Source organism: Chlorocebus sabaeus, chromosome 13, assembly GCF_047675955.1.
Source record: "Chlorocebus sabaeus isolate Y175 chromosome 13, mChlSab1.0.hap1, whole genome shotgun sequence".
NCBI lineage: Eukaryota > Metazoa > Chordata > Mammalia > Primates > Cercopithecidae > Chlorocebus > Chlorocebus sabaeus.
Genome location: NC_132916.1, coordinates 36314177 through 36333984, shown reverse-complemented (window position 1 = coordinate 36333984; position 19808 = coordinate 36314177). Strand labels below are relative to the sequence as shown.

Here is a 19808-nt window from a genome sequence, read left to right as displayed (position 1 = left end):
TACCATAGTCATTGAGTAGAAGACTGAAATTTGTAAAAATGACAATTCTCCCAAATTCATCTACAGATTCAATTCAGTATTGATTAAAGTACCTGAACTGAATATTCTAGAATTTATATGGAAATGAGAGGGGAAAGCCAAGAATAGCCAAGATCATCTTGAAGAATAAAAACAAAGCTGGAAGACAAACTGCATTATCAAGATTTATTGTAGCGCTATATGGAAATTAAGACAGATATGAAAGATTGCAATACTGTATTCTCTCTTTTGAATAATGTTTAAAAACAGACACAAACAGGTGGAGATAGAATTCAAAATAGTAATTATCTTCGGGTCATCGCAGGGGCTCTAGGGAGCTTAAAAGGTGGTAATAAGTTTTTATTTTCTTGACTTGGATGCTGGTTATGTTTTGTGTTCATTTTGTGAACATCTGTCAAGCTGTGCATTTTTAAAGGATGCCTTTTTCTAGATGTGTGCTATATAGCAATTAAAATTTTATTGAAACAAATAAGAAAACAAGGATTATTTTTATAACCCGTCATCATCGTATACATATAGACAGAGAGATTTTTTTCTTTTCAGCTCTTTATCAATTGTGCTGCTTGGTGTTATAAGTCACGGCTGGGCTATATGTCTCAATCAAAGAAATTAACCATTATGGCATCCTAAGTCACTCACAAGCAGTATTACAAGTGTTCTGCAATTCTGCACCTCAAATTTTAAATGCTACTTTCCAGAATTGTTGATCTATGTTCAGAGTATTCAGAATGCTGCAAATACTGCAGATGACTGCATCGTACAAATGAGAAGTTTCCTTGTTGAAATGGAAACCTTTTCGAGGCATCTTGGCTCCACTAGTACTTCTGCTGCTTCTCCACAGGCAGTGATGAGGCAGTGGCTGACACTAGCAGGCGTGTGGGTGGAGCCCTAGCAAGGAAAAGTGCCCTTAAAACCAGACTCAGTGATGCTGTTAAGCAACTACAAGCAGCAGAGAGAGGTAAGCATCAGAAAGAATTGAAGTCTCATCTGTTGGTTCACTGGAGTGTAAGGTAAACCTTCAAGGAAGGATTAGGTAATTCTTTATTTGTCAATGTTTTTATACATAAATGTTATTTTCTGATGACAGAATAATATGTTCATTACCAAAAAGAGTTCTAGAAAATAGAAAGAAGAAAATAAATATAAATGCTGTAATCACACCACCTAGAGGTGATCTTTAGATTTGAGAGCCTTTTTTTTCCAGCATTTCCTCTGTGTGTGTGTGTGTGTGTGTGTGTGTGTGCGCGTGCGCGCGTGTGCATGTTTGTGTCTTTTAATGGGATCATGCTGTTTATAGTGTTCGGTAATGGCTTTCTTATGAACATCCTTCCTCATAACAATATGCCCTAATTTGGTTATTGGATTTCTTTGGCCCCAGCTGTAAACAGCTTCCCTCTGTTATATATCAAGTCATTCTTATCATATAAGCAATAGGCCCAAACAGAGACCAAATAGAGACCAGGGAGACCAGCAAGCCCAAACAGAGAAACAAAAGCACATGTTTTGCTTAATCTGGGACTGCAGTGGTATCTTAGATAGATGTGATTGGAAGCAGATGTGCCTTCCTTGGCACAGTGAAAGTTAAAACACTAGTGTAGCATACGGGTGTTTTACTAGAATGAGCAAATCCTAGCTACAGTGCTGCAGTGCACCAAAGCTCTGGCCAGGTGAGTGGTCCTTCACGGAGAAGCCTCATCATCACCATCATCAGAGTGACTGTTTATTGATGCTTAGTGTGAGCTGGGCACTGTCCTAAGTGTTCAACATACCTGTATTAGTCCGTTCTCACGCTGCTATGAAGAAATACCCAACACTGGGTAATTTACAAGAAAAGAGTTTTAATTGACTAACAGTTTTGCATGGGTGGGGAGGCCCGATCATGGCAGAAAGCACCTCTTTACAGGGCGGCAGGAGAGAGAATGATTGCTGAGCAAAGGGGAAATGTCAGACACTTATAAAACCACAGATCTCATGAGAACTCGCTATCACAAGAATAATATGGGGAAACTGCCCCCATGATTCAATTATCTCCCACCCATCCCTCCCATGACACATAGGGATTATGGATGAGATTTGGGTGGGAACACAGCCAAACATATTAATACTTTATGTCACGGGGATAAGTACCACTATTGCCTTCAGGCCGATATGAACCTTGAGGTTCATCAAGGTTAGGGAACTTGCAACAAGCACAGCCAGTAAGAAGCAGATTCAGGATTCAAACCAGCATTTATCAGAATCCAGAATATGTGGGGCTAAATGAAATATATCCTCACTTTAATAAATTATTTATTATTTATCTATTATTAAATTAAGTATTATTTTTATAACAAAAATAATCAGAATTCACTTAGGTGATGGTATAACTTCAAATTTATAATTGTTTTACAGTTATAATTATGTTACAGTTGGGGCCAAAGAAATCCAATAACCAAATTAGGGCATATAACCAATCCAATAACCAAATTAGGGCATAACTTCAAATGTATAAAATTTGAAGTTATAAAATCACCTAAGTGAACTATAATATTATAAAAATAATAAGTTATTTTTATAGAAATATTAGAAAATTCTGATAAGAACAAAAGAAGAAAATCACCTATAATCCCATCCCCTAGACAAAATATTTTGTTGTAAATTTACATTATGGTTATTTTACAGATGTAATTTTTAACAAAATGAGAATTCACTAATAAAACTCTTTGAAATTTGCTTTTTTTCCTGCTCAAAAACACCTTTCTTTATTAATTAATTTCTATAGCATCATTTTTATGGCAAAAGTGCTCCACAAGCCTACTTTTTCAGAAAAGAAAGTGATATTTGCAATTAATTTCAGACACGAACTTCTTATGAGTTAAAATCTCATATTAACTCATATACATTTTCTATGGCTTTCTCACCAGGTTACAGGAAATACAATTAATGTTCTTTTTAAATTTATCTCTTAATTTGGAAATGTTTTCAGTAGGCCACATGGTTATCTAAAAATCTTACTTTTGCTTAAGAGCCCAAAATGTGAGATCATTTCATTGAAGGGTTAAAGGGGTGTTAGTGTTCCCCAGCAAATGTCCGGCTTCTCTGCAAAGTGAATGACCCTATGCTCTGTGTAAAGGGGATGCCCAGCAGCGCCTGGGGCAGTCCAGGCTGATCACCGAGGAAGCCAACAGGACAACGATGGAGGTGCAGCAGGCCACCGCCCCCATGGCCAACAATCTAACCAACTGGTCACAGAACCTTCAACATTTTGACTCTTCTGCTTACAACACTGCAGTGGACTCTGCTAGGGATGCAGGTATCACTTAGAAATTTCACAATTTGAATCTAATTAAGGAATTGGCCATTAAACTCTATACATCTTTTGTCAAAAAACAGTTTTCTTCATTTGGGTTTTGGATTTGAAAATTATAGAAATTAGAAAAAGAAAAGGTTTCGCTCTGTTCATCTATCTATCTATCTATACCTGTCTGAATACATATGAGAAACATACATATATTTTGCATAAAGCCTAGATAAATTGGTAAAGAGTAATAATTTTTTCTATGTGAAATAATGGTAGCAATTGTATCAATGTAAGACTTATCCTTTAGGAAACAAGGTTAATCAAATGTTGGGTAAATAATCCTAACACAATACTGTTTAGCTTTTAGGAAAAAAATTACCAAATCGCATTGCTTTTACTAGGCAACATCGCTTTTTCTTTATCTGAGTAAAACAGGTTATTACCAACAAGTACTGACCATGGCCAAACATAACTCCAGCTTTCTATTAAGAACAGCATGTTGGCCAACTTGAATATACAGTTCTATAGAAATGAAAATGAAATATTTTCATGGTCACCTAATTTATTTTGTAGATATTAGAACCATGCAGTACTTGTGAAATGTCCCTTTTTCCATTCTCACATTTTTATCCAATCCCTTCATAACCTCTTAAATAACAATGTCAATATCATGACAATATCATGACTAGAACTTTTTGTTCTCCAATATGGTTGTGCATACAATATTACCTTCATTTGTATCTGAATTAAGAGAGGTCATAAATCCATATATGACCTGCCACTGCAAATTTTATTCCAATTTACAAATACCGATTCCCATAACAGTAAAATAGCTCTTTTATAATGATCTTTTAAGTATATGTTCGTTTCTTCCATGTAACCACTTATGGAAGTGCTTTTAAAATTTTGTCTTTAAAAGATTTGCCTACATGAAATTCAACTATTACATTTATAATGATATTGCCTCGGGAATATGTACCAAATCTATGTTACATTCTTTCTTCCATTTTTTTTTACCAGTTTTATCAAGTGATTCCAGTAAGCATCCAGAACTTTCTTTTTTTTTTTTTTTTTTTTTTTTTTTTTGAGACGGAGTCTTGCTCTGCCGCCCAGGCTGGAGTGCAGTGGCGGGATCTCAGCTCACTGCAAGCTCCGCCTCCCGGGTTCACGCCATTCTCCTGCCTCAGCCTCCCGAGTAGCTGGGACTACAGGCGCCCGCCACCTCGCCCGGCTAGTTTTTTGTATTTTTTAGTAGAGACGGGGTTTCACCGTGTTAGCCAGGATGGTCTCGATCTCCTGACCTCGTGATCCGCCCGTCTCGGCCTCCCAAAGTGCTGGGATTACAGGCTTGAGCCACCGCGCCCGGCCCAGAACTTTCAAAAAATTGAAATTGTTTACTGTGCTTTTCTCAAATAGCACTTTGTGGTTCAAAACGAAGTAAATGAAAGAGGATACCATAATGTAAGAAACTTTATAAATACTCTAATATAAGGTGGCCCCTTTTTTCTGAGATAATTGATTGTAGGGAGCAGGGGGACTCTGTCTTATATACATTTCCATAATCAACATCTAACATAATTCATTAGGTATATTATGTCTAGTTTTTAAAGACTAGTATACTATAAAATAAATGCTGTTGTCAGTGATCCAAACAATATTTACCTCTGTATTAATCAATATAATAAACTAATAGTTGCTATTATTTTACTTAATTCTATTCCTTGTGCTGGAGAAACATCGTGTGTCCTAAGCACAGAGAAGGGGTGTTTCCTTGGTCTGCACTGACATAGTCTCCTGAATCTGAGTTCAGTTTTTCTCTAGGAAGAGGCTTGCTCTTGCCCAGCTACTAATGCTTAATGACCATGGCCCTGCCCTTAAGTAAGAGAATACCTCAAAAGTATTTGTCTCTGAGCCAATGGTTCTAAAATACTAGTGTGCATTAGAATCACCTGGAGGGCTTGTTAAACACAGGCTGCTGGATCCCACTCCTGGAACTGCTGATTCAGTGGACTTGGGACAGGGCCAAGAATTTGCATTTCTGACAAGTTCCCGGTGATGCTGATGCTGCTTGTCTGGGAACCACACTTTAAGAACCACTGTTCAGTCAATGAAACTCTGGAAAAAGTTATGCTATTCTCTTTGTTTTGAGTTTCTCTCATCAAGCTGTATCCTTATGACTGGTGCTTTTTTTTTTTTTTAAATTGAGACAGAGTCTTGCTCTGTCGCCCAGGCTGGAGTACAGTGGTGCGATCTCGGCTCACTACAACCTCTGCCTCTTGGGTTCAAGCGATTCTCCTGCCTCAGCCTCCCGAGTAGCTGGGATTACAGGTGCACACCACCACACCTGGCTAATTTTTATATTTTTAGTAGAGACGGGGTTTTGCCATGTTGGCCAGGCTGGTCTCAACCTCCAGACCTCAAGTGATCCACCAGCCTTGACTTCCCAAAGTTCTGGGATTACAGCAGTGAGCCACCACGCCCAGCTGACTCACGCTCTTTTCTATGTTTAAGTTATGCATTCAAAAAGAAGGACCTAAGAAGTAGTCAGCGTCAGCCTTATGGGGCACAGCTGCACTAGACTGAGTCAAGGGGAGTGTTGTCTCCCGCTCCAGCCACTTCCTCTTTTGCTGTTTCCCTCAACCCCCAACACCCAGAGGTTGTTTTGTTCTCCAGCAAGATGTCCAAGAGTAAAAAGAAATAAAAGGTCACTATGATCCGCTTGTAGCATCACCCTTGTCTGCACCCACAGACCATGGCTGCCTACCCCTACCTTGGCACAATTGCCACTTTTCTGGGTGCTACCTGTGTCCTCCATTTAGTACTCTCTTCTGGGACAGTAGCAGCAGCATGATGTGTGCATGGACATTCTGGAAAACAATCTTCCTACCTTTTTTCCCAGTATTCCTCTTTACCTGTTATATCAGTTATATTAGAAATGCAAGCAGGGCCAGGCACGGTGGCTCCAGCCTGTAATCCCAGCACTTTGGGAGGCCGAGACGGGTGGATCACGAGGTCAGGAGATAGAGACCATCCTGGCTAACACGGTGAAACCCCATCTCTACAAAAAAAATACAAAATCTAGCCAGGCGAGGTGGCGGGCACCTGTAGTCCCAGCTACTCAGGAGGCTGAGGCAGGAGGATGGCCTAAACCCGGGAGGCAGAGCTTGCAGTGAGCCGAGATCCGGCCACTGCACTCCAGCCTGGGTGACAGAGCGAGACTATGTCTCAAAGAAAAAAAAAAAAAAAAGAAGGAAATGCAAGCAGAACCTGTGCTTTATGATTAAAGGAACATTTGTATGTATACCATGGACGCTGCCCTTTAGAAAAAGCTTGCTCTACATACAATTTTTAGATCAATAAGTATTATAAATGTCACAAAAATAGGAACAAATTGTGCTTTGGGCTTTGTTAGGTCCGCAACTATGCCAAATGTCATGCTCAGGGTCAGGTTCGAGCCCATGCTGAGGTCTGAGGGGAGTGGGTGGGTGGCAGATTGCTGAAAGAACACTTGGGGGATGTACACAGGTGAAATGTAGTTTTATTCAGCAGCTCTCTCATCAGAAGCTCTCTCACACTGTCTGCTGTGTCTCAGCTGCTTGCTCGGGCTGCTCCCACACACAGCTGCACAGCCGGCTCTCCCTTGCCTTCAGGGTCAACAGCTTAACTCTCTCTGGGCACAAGTCGGTTCCTGGCTCCCCACTGCCTGCCTTCAAGGCAACTGCCTCTCCCTTACAGGGGTCAGTAGCGTTACTCTCTCTTTGGGCACCAGCACACCCGCAAGCCATGTTGAGCCCTGGCTCTCCCTCTGTCCATCTGCAAGACAGGCCACCTTGGCACCCTCTTTCTCTGGGTGCAAGTGCATGTGCCCTGTGCATGGCATCAGCAGGGCAGCTATACCTTTTCAAACAACAGTGGCTCTGAGCCAAGTATGCGCTTACAAATAGGTTATATAACAAATGGAGTGTGCACCTGTGCCCTAAACTCGCTGAGTCACTCTGGCCCAGATGTCTACCTCGACCTATTCCTTGACCAAAGCACATCCATGTACCTTACAGGCTTTACGATTAATTTTGCAGGATTAAAATAATTTCTTATTGTTCTACCATATGTAATCCGTGTTTGTTGTCTACATCTGATTCTTGAAATATGCTTAATATTGAGATATTTACTCAAGTGATTAATTTTTATTAACTGCAGTAAGAAATCTGACAGAGGTTGTCCCTCAGCTCCTGGATCAGCTTCGTACGGTTGAGCAGAAGCGGCCTGCAAGCAACGTTTCTGCCAGCATCCAGAGGATCCGAGAGCTCATTGCTCAGACCAGAAGTGTTGCCAGCAAGGTAACTGATGAAAAGACTCATCAGTCACTCAGTGATAATAATAACACGAAGCTGAGCTCCAACTGCTTGGGCAGCTTCCAGAGCCTGGACCTTTCCACTGTATTCTCCAACTCAGTAGTTCTCAGCCCCATTTGCTAATTAGAAACATGTGAGGAACATTGAAAACGAAACCAATTACTGGTCCCAACCTGAAAGCAATAGATCAGACTCTGTAGAGGAAGGGCTCAGTACCTGGATGTTCTTCAAAGCTCCCAGGTTATTCTAATGTGTAGTCAGGTTTAAAAACCACAGTTAAACTAGCCAATAAAGCTAATAGAGCAAAAGAAATCAAGTAAAGCCTCAATAAAAGCCTCAATTCGTTCTTATATTTTGTTATTTTAACAGCTACTTTAGTGCAATCACCACAATGGAATAATCTATCCCATCTGTCCCACCCCTTCAAGAAATTCTCTGATACAACACAAATTATGCGGAAGCTTTTACTGACCGCCCGCAGGGTTGACCGAGAAATCACATACTGGCTAAGAGGAATAAACTCAACAAAGATCTGTTTTGAGACACAGAAGCAACCTAGCACAAGACAACTAGAGCCGGCATTTGTAGGAACATCTCCTGACACAGCAATTACTTTTCAATGTGGCAAAGTGGAGCTTGTTCTTGGACCTCTTGAATTTTTTTAATTGATTCATAAACCAGACTCCCTTTTTATGAACAAAGTATATGGTTTTATTTTCTCAATTAAGAATCAGCCTGAGCAGACTACTGGTCCTAATTACTGACAGAAAGAAGCGTTAGAAATCAACTATCTTGTACTGTAGAAGATTATTCTTGATAAATAGACCTGACTTTTAAGTGGTGATAAATGGTCCCCTGTCACAAATTACCTTATTTAGATGCCCCAGTGAACATTTTCAAAAAAGGCTTATCTAAAGGTACATCAAGAAATGGTATTCTAAAAGCTAGGTTTTGATGAGTGCTTCCTTGTAATGTTATTGCTATAAAGAGTATGACTTTGGGACCTTAATCACCTAAGACCATTTGCTGAAGACAGACTTAGCCCTACCTTTGGGAGCTGGGAGCTCACTCAGTGCCGCCAAGTGAGATGCTTTTCATGTAGACATGCACTATTCTCAGACTCTCACTTATTAATGTAAGACTTTAATCCCCCACATGTCTTGTTTGTTAAGATGTATTGGTCTTGGCCAGGCTCGGTGGCTCATGCCTGTAATCTCAGCACTTTGGGAGGCCAAGGTGTGCAGATCTCTTGAGTCCAGGAGTTTGAGACCAGCCTGGCCAACATGGCAAAACCCTGTCTCTACCAAAAATACACAAATTGGCTGGGCATGGTGGTGCACACCTGTAGTCCCAGTTACTGGGGAGGCTGAGGCACAAGCATTGTTTGAACCTGGGAGGCAGAGGTTGCAGTGAGCTGACATTGTGCTACGGCATTCCGGCCTGGGTGACAGTGAGACTGTGTCTCAAAAAAAAAAAAGGTGTATTAGTTTTTACTCAACTGGTAACATAGGACAGCTACACTCCAGTCATTTGGGAATATAGAGCCTTGAGCTCACTGACCACTCACATTAGCCAAATCAACATTAGTAAATTAATGTAAAGATGTCTAATCATTTGGAAAGATTCAGCTAAATGGCATAAGTATACACAATCCATCCACTTGTAAATACTCTACAAATTACCCCTGAATCAGACCAGTTCAGCATATCATATTGGGCCTCTGAGAAATGCACTTACTAAATTGTGCTTTGTTGTGATGCCTTTCTGTGAGCCATTATAAGAGGCACCTTATGAACTCATTATTACAGTTATTATAATGGTAGGACCAGGCACTGGAAAGCACTTTAGAGTTATCATCGTATTTCATGCTCACGACAAATTTATTATCCTCGTTTCACAGATGAGGAAACTGAAGGTTAAGTGACTTGCTCAAGGTTACACAGCTAGGAAGAGGCAGAACCCATCTGGTCTGAGACTATAAAGCTAGTCCAGACCCCTCCCAACTGTGCAGACAAGGGCAAGGATGTTGCTCACAGTCTCACCCCATGCCCCTTTTATGAGGACCCTAGGGAGAAAGTCCCAGCTGTATTAGTAACTGAAATTAGTTCGACTTCTCCCAGTTAGTTTTATACAAATTGTGTGAGCCTTGTGAACTGTATACTGACCAGACAACTTGAGTAAGTTGTTTAGTTCACCCAAACCGAGTACGCCGTTCGTTGTGGAATTCATATTTATCCTCATTCTTGGATCTACTTAGTCACCAGTTTTTCTGCTTTCTTTCACCCCACTTTAAATGACTATATCACAATCTGCCCTGAGTCTTCTCTCCAACTAGGGGAGGATGTGAGTGAATAACTAAAGGTATGGAGGTGAAGAGAGCTTAGAGGCCCCCGTCACGAATGAGGGAAGACCACTGAGAACCACGGGAAAGCATTCTGCCCATTTCTGCAAAGCACTTTTAATGAAACCATTGTGTAACTCCAGATCCAAGTCTCCATGATGTTTGATGGCCAGTCAGCTGTGGAAGTGCACTCAAGAACCAGTATGGATGACTTAAAGGCTTTTACATCTCTGAGCCTGTACATGAAACCCCCTGTGAAGCAGCCAGAACTGACCGAGACCGCAGATCAGTTTATCCTGTACCTTGGAAGCAAAAATGTAAGCACATGAGTTTGAAAGGAGGGAATAATATTTACAGGGAAAGCTGCTTTTTCTCTTGCCTAAAATAAAGCTACTAGGCAAATGAACCAAAACAATGCCCATTCTGGTAACTCAGAAGATCTCATGTTAATGACAAGATTAAAAGAATGACTCAAGACCAAGTAATTCTTCTCTGTGTGGGAAATTGTGGGGATTGTTTCCTATTACCATCGCACTGCTAACTTTGATGAGTGAATGGAATACCTCAAAGTCTTTCAGAAAGACAGAAGCCTATTCTGTTTGATGCTGAATCCTGTTTGGAGATGCACAGTGAACAGTACTGTCAGGCTATATTATATCCCTGGGTAGCCTCAAAAAATTAGCCCATTCCTGGTAGCCAACAAATTTCCATGAGCCTGAGCAAGGATGGGGCCAGCAGACTCTGATGTGGCCACAGGGAGGCTGGAGAGGAAGAGCCACTGCCTGGTCTCACAGGAGCTTTGGGTAATAATTTAGGCCAGAAATCACTTGTATATACCCAAGTATTTGGATTTCTGATTGTCCTTTAAAAAAGATGATGTTCATTCCTATGAATTTTATTTAAATGACTTCTTACTTCTTGATATTTCAGGCCAAAAAAGAGTATATGGGTCTTGCAATCAAAAATGATAACCTGGTATACATCTATAATTTGGGAACCAAAGATGTGGAGATTCCCCTGGACTCCAAGCCCGTCAGTTCCTGGCCTGCTTACTTCAGCATTGTCAAGATTGAAAGGTACAGTGAATCTGTGACACAGGGCATATATGCACAATTCACAAGAAACCTGTTGAACACACACACGTGCACACACACACACACACGCAGTCTTCCTGTGGACGTTATAAATAGCATTTTCCTCCCTTTATTCTTGCTCCCTTTTCTTCCATTATTCTTGTATTCTTTCCCAAACACCTTAGTAGAAAAGAAAAAAAAAGTCATTTCTAAATCACGATCTGATTATTAGATTTTACCTGGCCAATCCATGAAATGATTTCAAAATGAAATGTCTTTCTTCTCTTTCCCATTGATTGTGATGTTTTATAAATGCTTATTAGCATCACGAAATTAAATTACCCATTTTGTGATGAGGAAACATTAACATTTTGACATTTAGAAAGTAATTTCTATAAATTATATAATAACACATGAAAATTATTTATCTCAATAGGGTGGGAAAACATGGAAAGGTGTTTTTAACAGTCCCGAGTCTGAGTAGCACAGCAGAGGAAAAGTTCATTAAAAAGGGGGAATTTTCAGGAGATGACTCCCTGCTGGACCTGGACCCTGAGGACACGGTGTTTTATGTTGGTGGAGTGCCTTCCAACTTCAAGGTCAGCTATACAGCTATATTTTGACCTATTACAAATCTACAGTAATTGTTTTTATAAATCCATAAACCTATAATGACTTGGGGGTTGCTGATATCACTTTAAGAGCTTACTTCTGGGGGAAGTAGAATTCTGAACCAGAGTCTATAAACCTGATGTGTAAATCTGGTCTATGCTACTCATATTTTCATAATGTCAATGCTTTCAAGTTATAGCTGACTCCTAAAGATCCATTCATTCATTCTGATATATGCATATGTAATTAATAGTACCCCCACCTGCCACAGGAATGTCCGTAGCTTGTGGTGTCAGCACAGTTTAGATCTAATCTTCAGCTTTGCAGTAGTGGTTTCAAAAATTCAGTTATCTCACCTAATACAGGTATGAAATAAGGTATCTGGGATGAGAGATGGGGTGGAACCTAGGAAAGAGTATGAAATCTGATGAAGAGGGGATAAAGGATAAGTCAAAGAAGATGAGAAGTTGATCTGGGGTTCCAATTTCAGGACTATTATTACTAGTTATGGGCACATGATTGGATTTTCTCTGAGGATTATTTTCCCTCTCATTATATGAGAACAAGAATACCTACCTCACAAAGCTGGCATAAGGACTGATTTCTGTCATGAATTCACTGTCCAGCCTATGACCAGCACATAATCTATGCTCAGTAAATCCCACTTTCTCTGCTAAGATTTGCACAACTGACAAGTTACTGCATATCTAAATGATTTGGCATAAACACACTCGGATCTAGAAAGACATTTCTATGAAGGGGTAGGTCTCCTTAACCTACTATTAGTTGCATTGTCTTTTCTGTAATGTCTGAGTAAAACATGACCATGAGACAGTTGGTTTTGCTTTTTCTATTGAACAGCTCCCTAACAGCTTAAACCTGCCTGGCTTCGTTGGCTGCCTGGAACTGGCCACTTTGAATAATGATGTGATCAGCTTATACAACTTTAAGCACATCTATAATATGGACCCCTCCACATCAGTGCCCTGTGCCCGGTAAGAGACAGTTGAGAGTACTACAGACTTGGATATTTATGCAAGAGCAGCAGATAGAACAAGTATGAGTCAATATTCAGGTTCTCAAACTTTTCTTTGGGGAAGCCAGGTTTGAAACTGCGTAAGTCATACCTGCAAAAAACTCGTCACCTATTCTCTCTCATAGATGAGCATGCCCAAGTATCAAGTGTCAAACAACTTGTTTGCAGCCTTGATTTAGGATTCCAGGCACTAGGGTGTCCCTGGAGACTTCAGTTGTCTTAGCACACAGGATAGAGAAGAAAACAATCCATTTAACATACCTACAAATACCTCTTTATCTGTTCCGTGCAGACAACAGGACTTCATTTAAATGTTGTAAGGTCCACAGAAGATGTTAGAAGAATGAGTTAAAAGGGCTTCACTTGAAAAGCATAACAGAAACTGTAGTGTTCAAATGACCCTTGTGTTTCCATTTCAGAGATAAACTGGCCTTCACTCAGAGTCGGGCTGCTAGTTACTTCTTCGATGGCTCCGGTTATGCGGTGGTGAGAGACATCACAAAGAGAGGGAAATTTGGTCAGGTGACTCGCTTTGACATAGAAGTTCGAACACCAGCTGACAACAGCCTTATTCTCCTGATGGTCAATGGAGTGAGTAAAAATACAAGTCCTACTACTTTTCCTTTATTTCCTTTACTTTCTGCTACTCATATTTCCAGGAACCTTCCCAGGTCCAGTGTGTCATGCCATCAAACTGAAATTCTAGTTTAGAAAGTCAAATTGGATTTTCTTCTTCAGGAAAGTAATGACAGCAATAAATAAAAGCAACCCTGAGATGCATTTCCCTGCAGTACATTTTTGGATATAAATAAACTAAGAGAACTTTGAGGAAATTAGCACCAAGATCTAGGACAGCAGCGTGTCTGCAGAAATTCTGCACTGGGCTTCTAACTTTTCCAAATCATATGCTCTAATCAATTTAAAAGCAAAGCTTGCATGCTTTGTATATATGTATGTGTGTATATAAGTATATATGTATGTACACACACACATATATCTGTATTTATAAATGATATATGTGTACTATAAACAGATATAAATATAGTATGAAACATTCAAAGCTTGCAATAAAGGACAAATTATACAAAGATAAAATAAAAGATTATATATATTTAAAATGAAGAGTAAATTGACTTTTATTTATTAATGATACAGAAATGTTTTTCTCTCACTAGAAATTATTTTTAATAGTACTTTACTGTACAGCTCAAACAAAATAGTTTTCGTGAGAGAATGTAATTAAATATGCTAAATATTTTCGAAAATCCTTAAACTCTTTGTGATACAGTGATTCAGAAGTCTGGTCCTAAGTCCAGTTTATTTCAACATTAATTTTATTGGTTGTTGTAACTAGACAAGATACCTCACAAAAATAAAAAATGAAAGAAGCATATCATTAGCTGTGCCTACTAACTCAAATAGTTTTTAGTCACATTCACCAGGTGGCAAAGGCTGTCTTTGAGATTTGACTGGTATGTTTCCTTTTTTCTAATATTAATTCTTATAAGCTAACCAGATATCATTTTTTAAACTTTAATAAAAGGGTTCTAAGCTATTGAAAATCTTTATTTGAAAGATTTTTCTAAAGTTTAGAAATTTCTTCCCTCAAATGTTTTAATAGTGCTGATAGGAGAGTTTTTGTGGGATTGCATTTGCATTGTTCCCATCAACAAAATCACTTAACAATAGAAAAATTCCCAAACATCTTTTTAAAAAGCCATCTCTCCACAGTATAACTGTCCTTAAAAAAAAGAGAAAAAGTTACTTTCTCATCCATTATTATGATAATACCCTTACATTGATGTGACAGTATGTTTCTTTTTTGAACTAACTAGTAGGTTTCATACTACTGTCAGATATTTCTCATCACAAATAAAGTTCAACAAATTTAGAATAATTCATGTTACAAAGAAAAATGTGTAACCCTTTATAAACTTGACAGCATTTTCAGAAATTTGTAGGAAATAGCCAGCAAATATCTGTGTGTCTCAAAATGTTTTCACATCACTCTCCATCTCAATACGAATCTAAATATTCTATTATTTCAGTTATATCACCCTTAAATCCATGTAACTAGCCACACATAAACTGCAATAAATTGCAATAGGCGAGAAGCAAAGAAATGGATGAGGAGCTACCTTCAACCCTTCAAGTGTGGAATCCCTCTTGGGAAGCCACACACATTATGTGAATTTTGTGAAAGTCTGACAAAAGGATAAAATGAAGGCCCACAGTCAATAATTCATATATTAAATATTAAAAATTAGTTTCTTTCTCTATTTTAGATTTTTTAGTGAGTATAAATGGACGTTGAAATATTTTCTTCTCTATTTTAATGTTTTTAAATTAGTATAAAGTTGAAATATTTTCTTCCTAAACTCCAATAAGTTGTTTTCCACAGTCCCAGGAATGCAGAAACTCCACTCAGGAGATCACTTCCTACAGAATAGGGACCTTGCCACAATGCTTTATTTTTCAAATCCATTGACTTCTTGTATCTATGAACTATCTTCTGAAACAAGCAAACCTCATCAGTAAGTCACCTGAGTGTTACAAAATGTCTTTGATTCTCAAACATCATGTGTTCCAAGTGCATAATAATTCTATATTTATTTACATAAATCCAGTGTTTCAAAACAATACAGCAATGGCCTTCTTTTTTAAAATCCATATTTGCTGATAATATGGAAGAATTATTTTCAGTATACCTTGAAATTATTTTTTAATATTACTAATTTTCACCTAAAATAAATGCAGTCACATCTGTTGGCCTGCTATAACTTTTTAAAGTTTCCTAAAGACAAGGCAGTTGAATAAACTGGTATACTATACTCTGTTTTCAAGATTTTGCTAAAGGGCAATAATGTAGACTTAAAACTTCATCCATTAATTCAGAAAGTAGAATGAAAACAAAAGAAGAATCTTTACACTGTGTATAAAATTAACTTTTATATATTAAGAAGAGAAGTAGCTGCTGATATGGAAGTAGTTGTCACTTTTTTTTTGAGACAGAGTCTCGTTCTGTAGCCCAGGCTGGAGTGCAGTGGTGTGATCTCGGCTCACTATAACTTCCACCTCCTGGGTTCAAGCGATTCTCCTGCCTCAGCCTCCCGAGTAGCTGGGATTACACGTGCCTGCCACCATGCCTGGCTAGTTTTTGTATTTTTAGTAGAGATGAGGTTTTGCCATGTTGGCCAGGCTGGTCTCAAACTCCTAGCCTCAAGTGATCCACCCGCCTCAGTCTCCCAAAGAGCTGGGATTATAGGTGTGAGCCACCACTTCCAGCCGTTGTCACTTTTACTTCATAAGAATTTCGTAAGACTTTCTTAGTCTTCAAATAGCTCCAATAACAAAGAATATAGTCATATTTCTCAAATTCAGCTAAAACTGACTCTACTCGCATAATAACAGATGTTCCTATCTTACAACTTCTTTCTCTCCCCAGAGTATGTTTTTCAGACTGGAAATGCGCAATGGTTACCTACACGTGTTCTATGATTTTGGATTCAGCAGTGGCCCTGTGCATCTTGAAGATACGTTAAAGAAAGCTCAAATTAATGATGCAAAATACCATGAGGTACAAATCATTGTAGTTTGGTTGGTTTTGGTTTTGTTTTTTATGCTTAGATCTGTTGATCTAATCAGGTGGACAAATGAGACAGGCAGGATAGTAAATATACTGAGAGCTTTCGTATCCAAGGAGCAACTGAAGGACCCTCATCTTCTCAACCCCAGGAAGACATTTGCTTTAAAACAATGGATGTATTTGTCCTATCGATGTTCCGATTAAAAAGTCACTGAAAGATTCCTTTTAAATTGCTTCATTAACCAGAAGGCTTCTATTAATCTTAAATATCTCAATTGGTATTCCTCTAGAGTGCTTCTGTGCACATGTGGAATGAGCCACAGTGTAGATGTGCAGCCATTTTTTTTTGCTTGTCCTTTGAGCCCCACTAAATGTAACAAGAATATAAATACAGAATTTCCTTTTAAACCACTTATGCAGCATGTAGAAAATAATAGCACAGTTTTCCTTATAAAGAGAACTCACAAAGAATCCCCTTTAGTTTTGAAACAGATGTGCAGACTACTGAAAATATACTTCATCCATTTTCATTAACTATTTTAAATATACAATTTGATAAAGTGTATACAAGGCATAATATCTTTTAAGTGGAACCAAAATGCAAGGGGTAGGAGACTGTATTTCCCTTTTCAGTTCAAAGTCCATAGCCTCATGAGAATGGTTTACAATAAAAGAATATTTTAACTATTTCTCTGACTAGCATTTTTGCAGATTCATTAGAACTGCTCACTGTGTCACCAAAAAATTACACCTGGTAACATGCAATCTAGATTCCAGAAGGCTTGGGAATACAATAGAGGTCGCCAGGGGTTAGGGATGGGGGAAATAAGACATTGCTGTTCAATGGGTATAAAGTTTCAGTTGTGCTAGGTGAGTAAGTTCTTGAAATCTGCTGTACAGCATAGAGCCTATAGTTATAACTAATTTAAAATTTATTGAGGATTGATCTCATGTTAAGTGTGCTTAACACACACGCTCACACACATGCACACACCAAAAGGGACACAAGGAAATGCTGGGAAATGTGTGACATGTCTCTTACCTTGATTGTGGGATGATATGAGTGTTTGTATATGTCCAAACTCATCAAATTGCATACATAAAATATATATAGTTCTTTGTCCATCAACTAGACTTGAATAAAGTTGTTTTTAAAAAAGAAGAGAACAGTGGCAACTGTTTATAGCTCTTTCCTGAATCCTCTCAGAAGGAGCAAGAGGAAACAATAGGTCTAATCACAAAATTTTTCTTGGGCTGGCTCCCTCTTCATACAGACCTCCTTTCCCAGGAAATGTGAACTGCTACTTGTAGAAGCAAGAGTTTTCAAGTCTGTGAGAAAAGAAAATCTATCTATTCCCCATTTTGTGAACAAACAAGCACAAAGGCATGGAAGAATAGCTAGTATAGCCAGGAGAATTAAAATATATAGAAGTCATCAAAGAACTGAATATTAAACAGTTAATCAAGGCTTACTATACATTATCTCTCCCAGATCTCAATCATTTACCACAACGATAAGAAAATGATCTTGGTAGTTGACAGAAGGCATGTCAAGAGCATGGATAATGAAAAGATGAAAATACCTTTTACAGATATATACATTGGAGGAGCTCCCCCAGAAATCTTACAATCCAGGTAAGGCTTTTTGTTAAGTAGCTCTTTGTTCCTAGCAATGTACTGGGCTGGCAACATCCAGGAGAGGTCTAGTAACAGTGTCCGCACTCTTACTTGCTACTTTTACACACAGGAACAGGTACAGGAACACACATTCATGTATCTGCAAGCCCTCTGCAGTCAGTCCTCAGGACCTCCTGAAATTAGCATCACATAGATGTAATCACAGATTTCTTCAATTATTGTATTACTCTTAGAACATGATCTAATGCAATATTTCTCATCAGCAATAGGAAGGGTGGAACATGTGTATTGTGTGAAGACAGAACAGCATTTTTCCATTTGCTCTTTTTTTATATACTTTAAGTTCTAGGGTACATGTGCGTAATGTGCAGGTTTGCTACATATGTATACATGTGCCATGTTGGTGTGCTGCACCCATTAACTCGTCATTTACATTAGGTATATCTCCTAATGCTATCCCTCCCCCTTCCTCCTACCCCACAACAGGCCCCAGTGTGTGATGTTCCCCTTCCTGTATCCAAGTGATCTCATTGTTCAGTTCCCACCTATGAGTGAGAACATGCAGTGTTTGGTTTTTGGTTCTTGTGATAGTTTACTGAGAATGATGGTTTCCAGCTGCATCCATATCCCTACAAAGGACACGAACTCATCCTTTTATATGGCTGCATAGTATTCCATGGTGTATATGTGCCACATTTTCTTAATCTAGTCTGTTATTGATGGACATTTGGGTTGGTTCCAAATCTTTGCTATTGTGAATAGTGCCGCAATAAACATACGTGTATATGTGTCTTTATAGCAGCATGACTTATAATCCTTTGGGTATATACCCAGTAATGGGATGGCTGGGTCAAATGGTATTTCTAGTTTTAGATCCTTGAGGAATCGCCACACTATCTTCCACAATGGTTGAACTAGTTTACAGTCCCACCAACAGTGTAAAAGTGTTCCTATTTCTCCACATCCTCTCCAGCACCTGTTGTTTCCTGACTTTTTAATGATCGTCATTGTAACTGGTGTGAGATGGTATCTCATTGTGGTTTTGATTTGCATTTCTCTGATGGTGAGTGATGATGAGCATTTTTTCATGTGTCTGTTGGCTGCATAAATGTCTTCTTTTGAGAAGTGTCTGTTCATATCCTTTGCCCACTTTTTGATGGGAGTTGTTTGTTTTTTTCTTGTAAATTTGTTTGAGTTCTTTGTAGGTTCTGGATATTAGCCCTTTGTCAAATGAGTAGATTGCAAAACTTTCCTCCCATTCTGTAGGTTGCCTGTTCACTCTGGTGGTAGTTTCTTTTGCTGTGCAGAAGCTCTTTAGTTTAATTAGATCCCATTCATCAATTTTGGCTTTTATTGCCATTGCTTTTGGTGTTTTAGACATGAAGTTCTTGCCCATGCCTATGTCCTGAATGATATTACCTAAGTTTTCTTCTAGAGTTTTTATGGTTTTAGGTCTAACATTTAAGTCTCTAATCCATCTTGAATTAATTTTTGTATAAGGAGTAAGGAAGGGATCCAGTTTCAGCTTTCTACATATGGCTAGCCAGTTTTCCCAGCACCATTTATTATATAGGGAATCTTTTCCTCATTTCTTGTTTTTGTCAGGTTTGTCAAAGATCAGATGGTTAAAGATGTGTGGTATTATTTCTGAGGGCTCTGTTCTGTTCCATTGGTCTATATCTCTGTTTTGGTGCCAGTACCATGCTGTTTTGGTTACTGTAGCCTTGTAGTATAGTTTGAAGTCAGGTAAACTGATGCCTCCAGCTTTGTTCTTTTGACTTAGGATTGTCTTGGCAAGGCAGGCTCTTTTTTGGTTCCATATGAACTTTAAAGTAGTTTTTTCCAATTCTG

The 19808-nt window shown here is 38.8% G+C and overlaps 1 protein-coding gene across 5 annotated transcripts in view; it reads left to right on the top strand.

Annotated features, from left to right (window-relative positions):
• Window positions 1-19808, top strand: part of LAMA4 (laminin subunit alpha 4) — a 144638-nt gene that overhangs the window by 98885 nt on the left and 25945 nt on the right. For all 5 annotated transcript variants that reach the window (XM_073022423.1, XM_038000999.2, XM_038000998.2 and 2 more), the window contains 10 exons: window positions 881-997; window positions 3152-3331; window positions 7517-7656; window positions 10156-10329; window positions 10943-11088; window positions 11522-11684; window positions 12559-12692; window positions 13153-13324; window positions 16179-16310; window positions 17812-17954. In XM_073022423.1, the coding sequence (XP_072878524.1) occupies window positions 881-997; window positions 3152-3331; window positions 7517-7656; window positions 10156-10329; window positions 10943-11088; window positions 11522-11684; window positions 12559-12692; window positions 13153-13324; window positions 16179-16310; window positions 17812-17954 (1501 nt within the window). The remainder of the gene's footprint in view (window positions 1-880; window positions 998-3151; window positions 3332-7516; window positions 7657-10155; window positions 10330-10942; window positions 11089-11521; window positions 11685-12558; window positions 12693-13152; window positions 13325-16178; window positions 16311-17811; window positions 17955-19808) is intronic.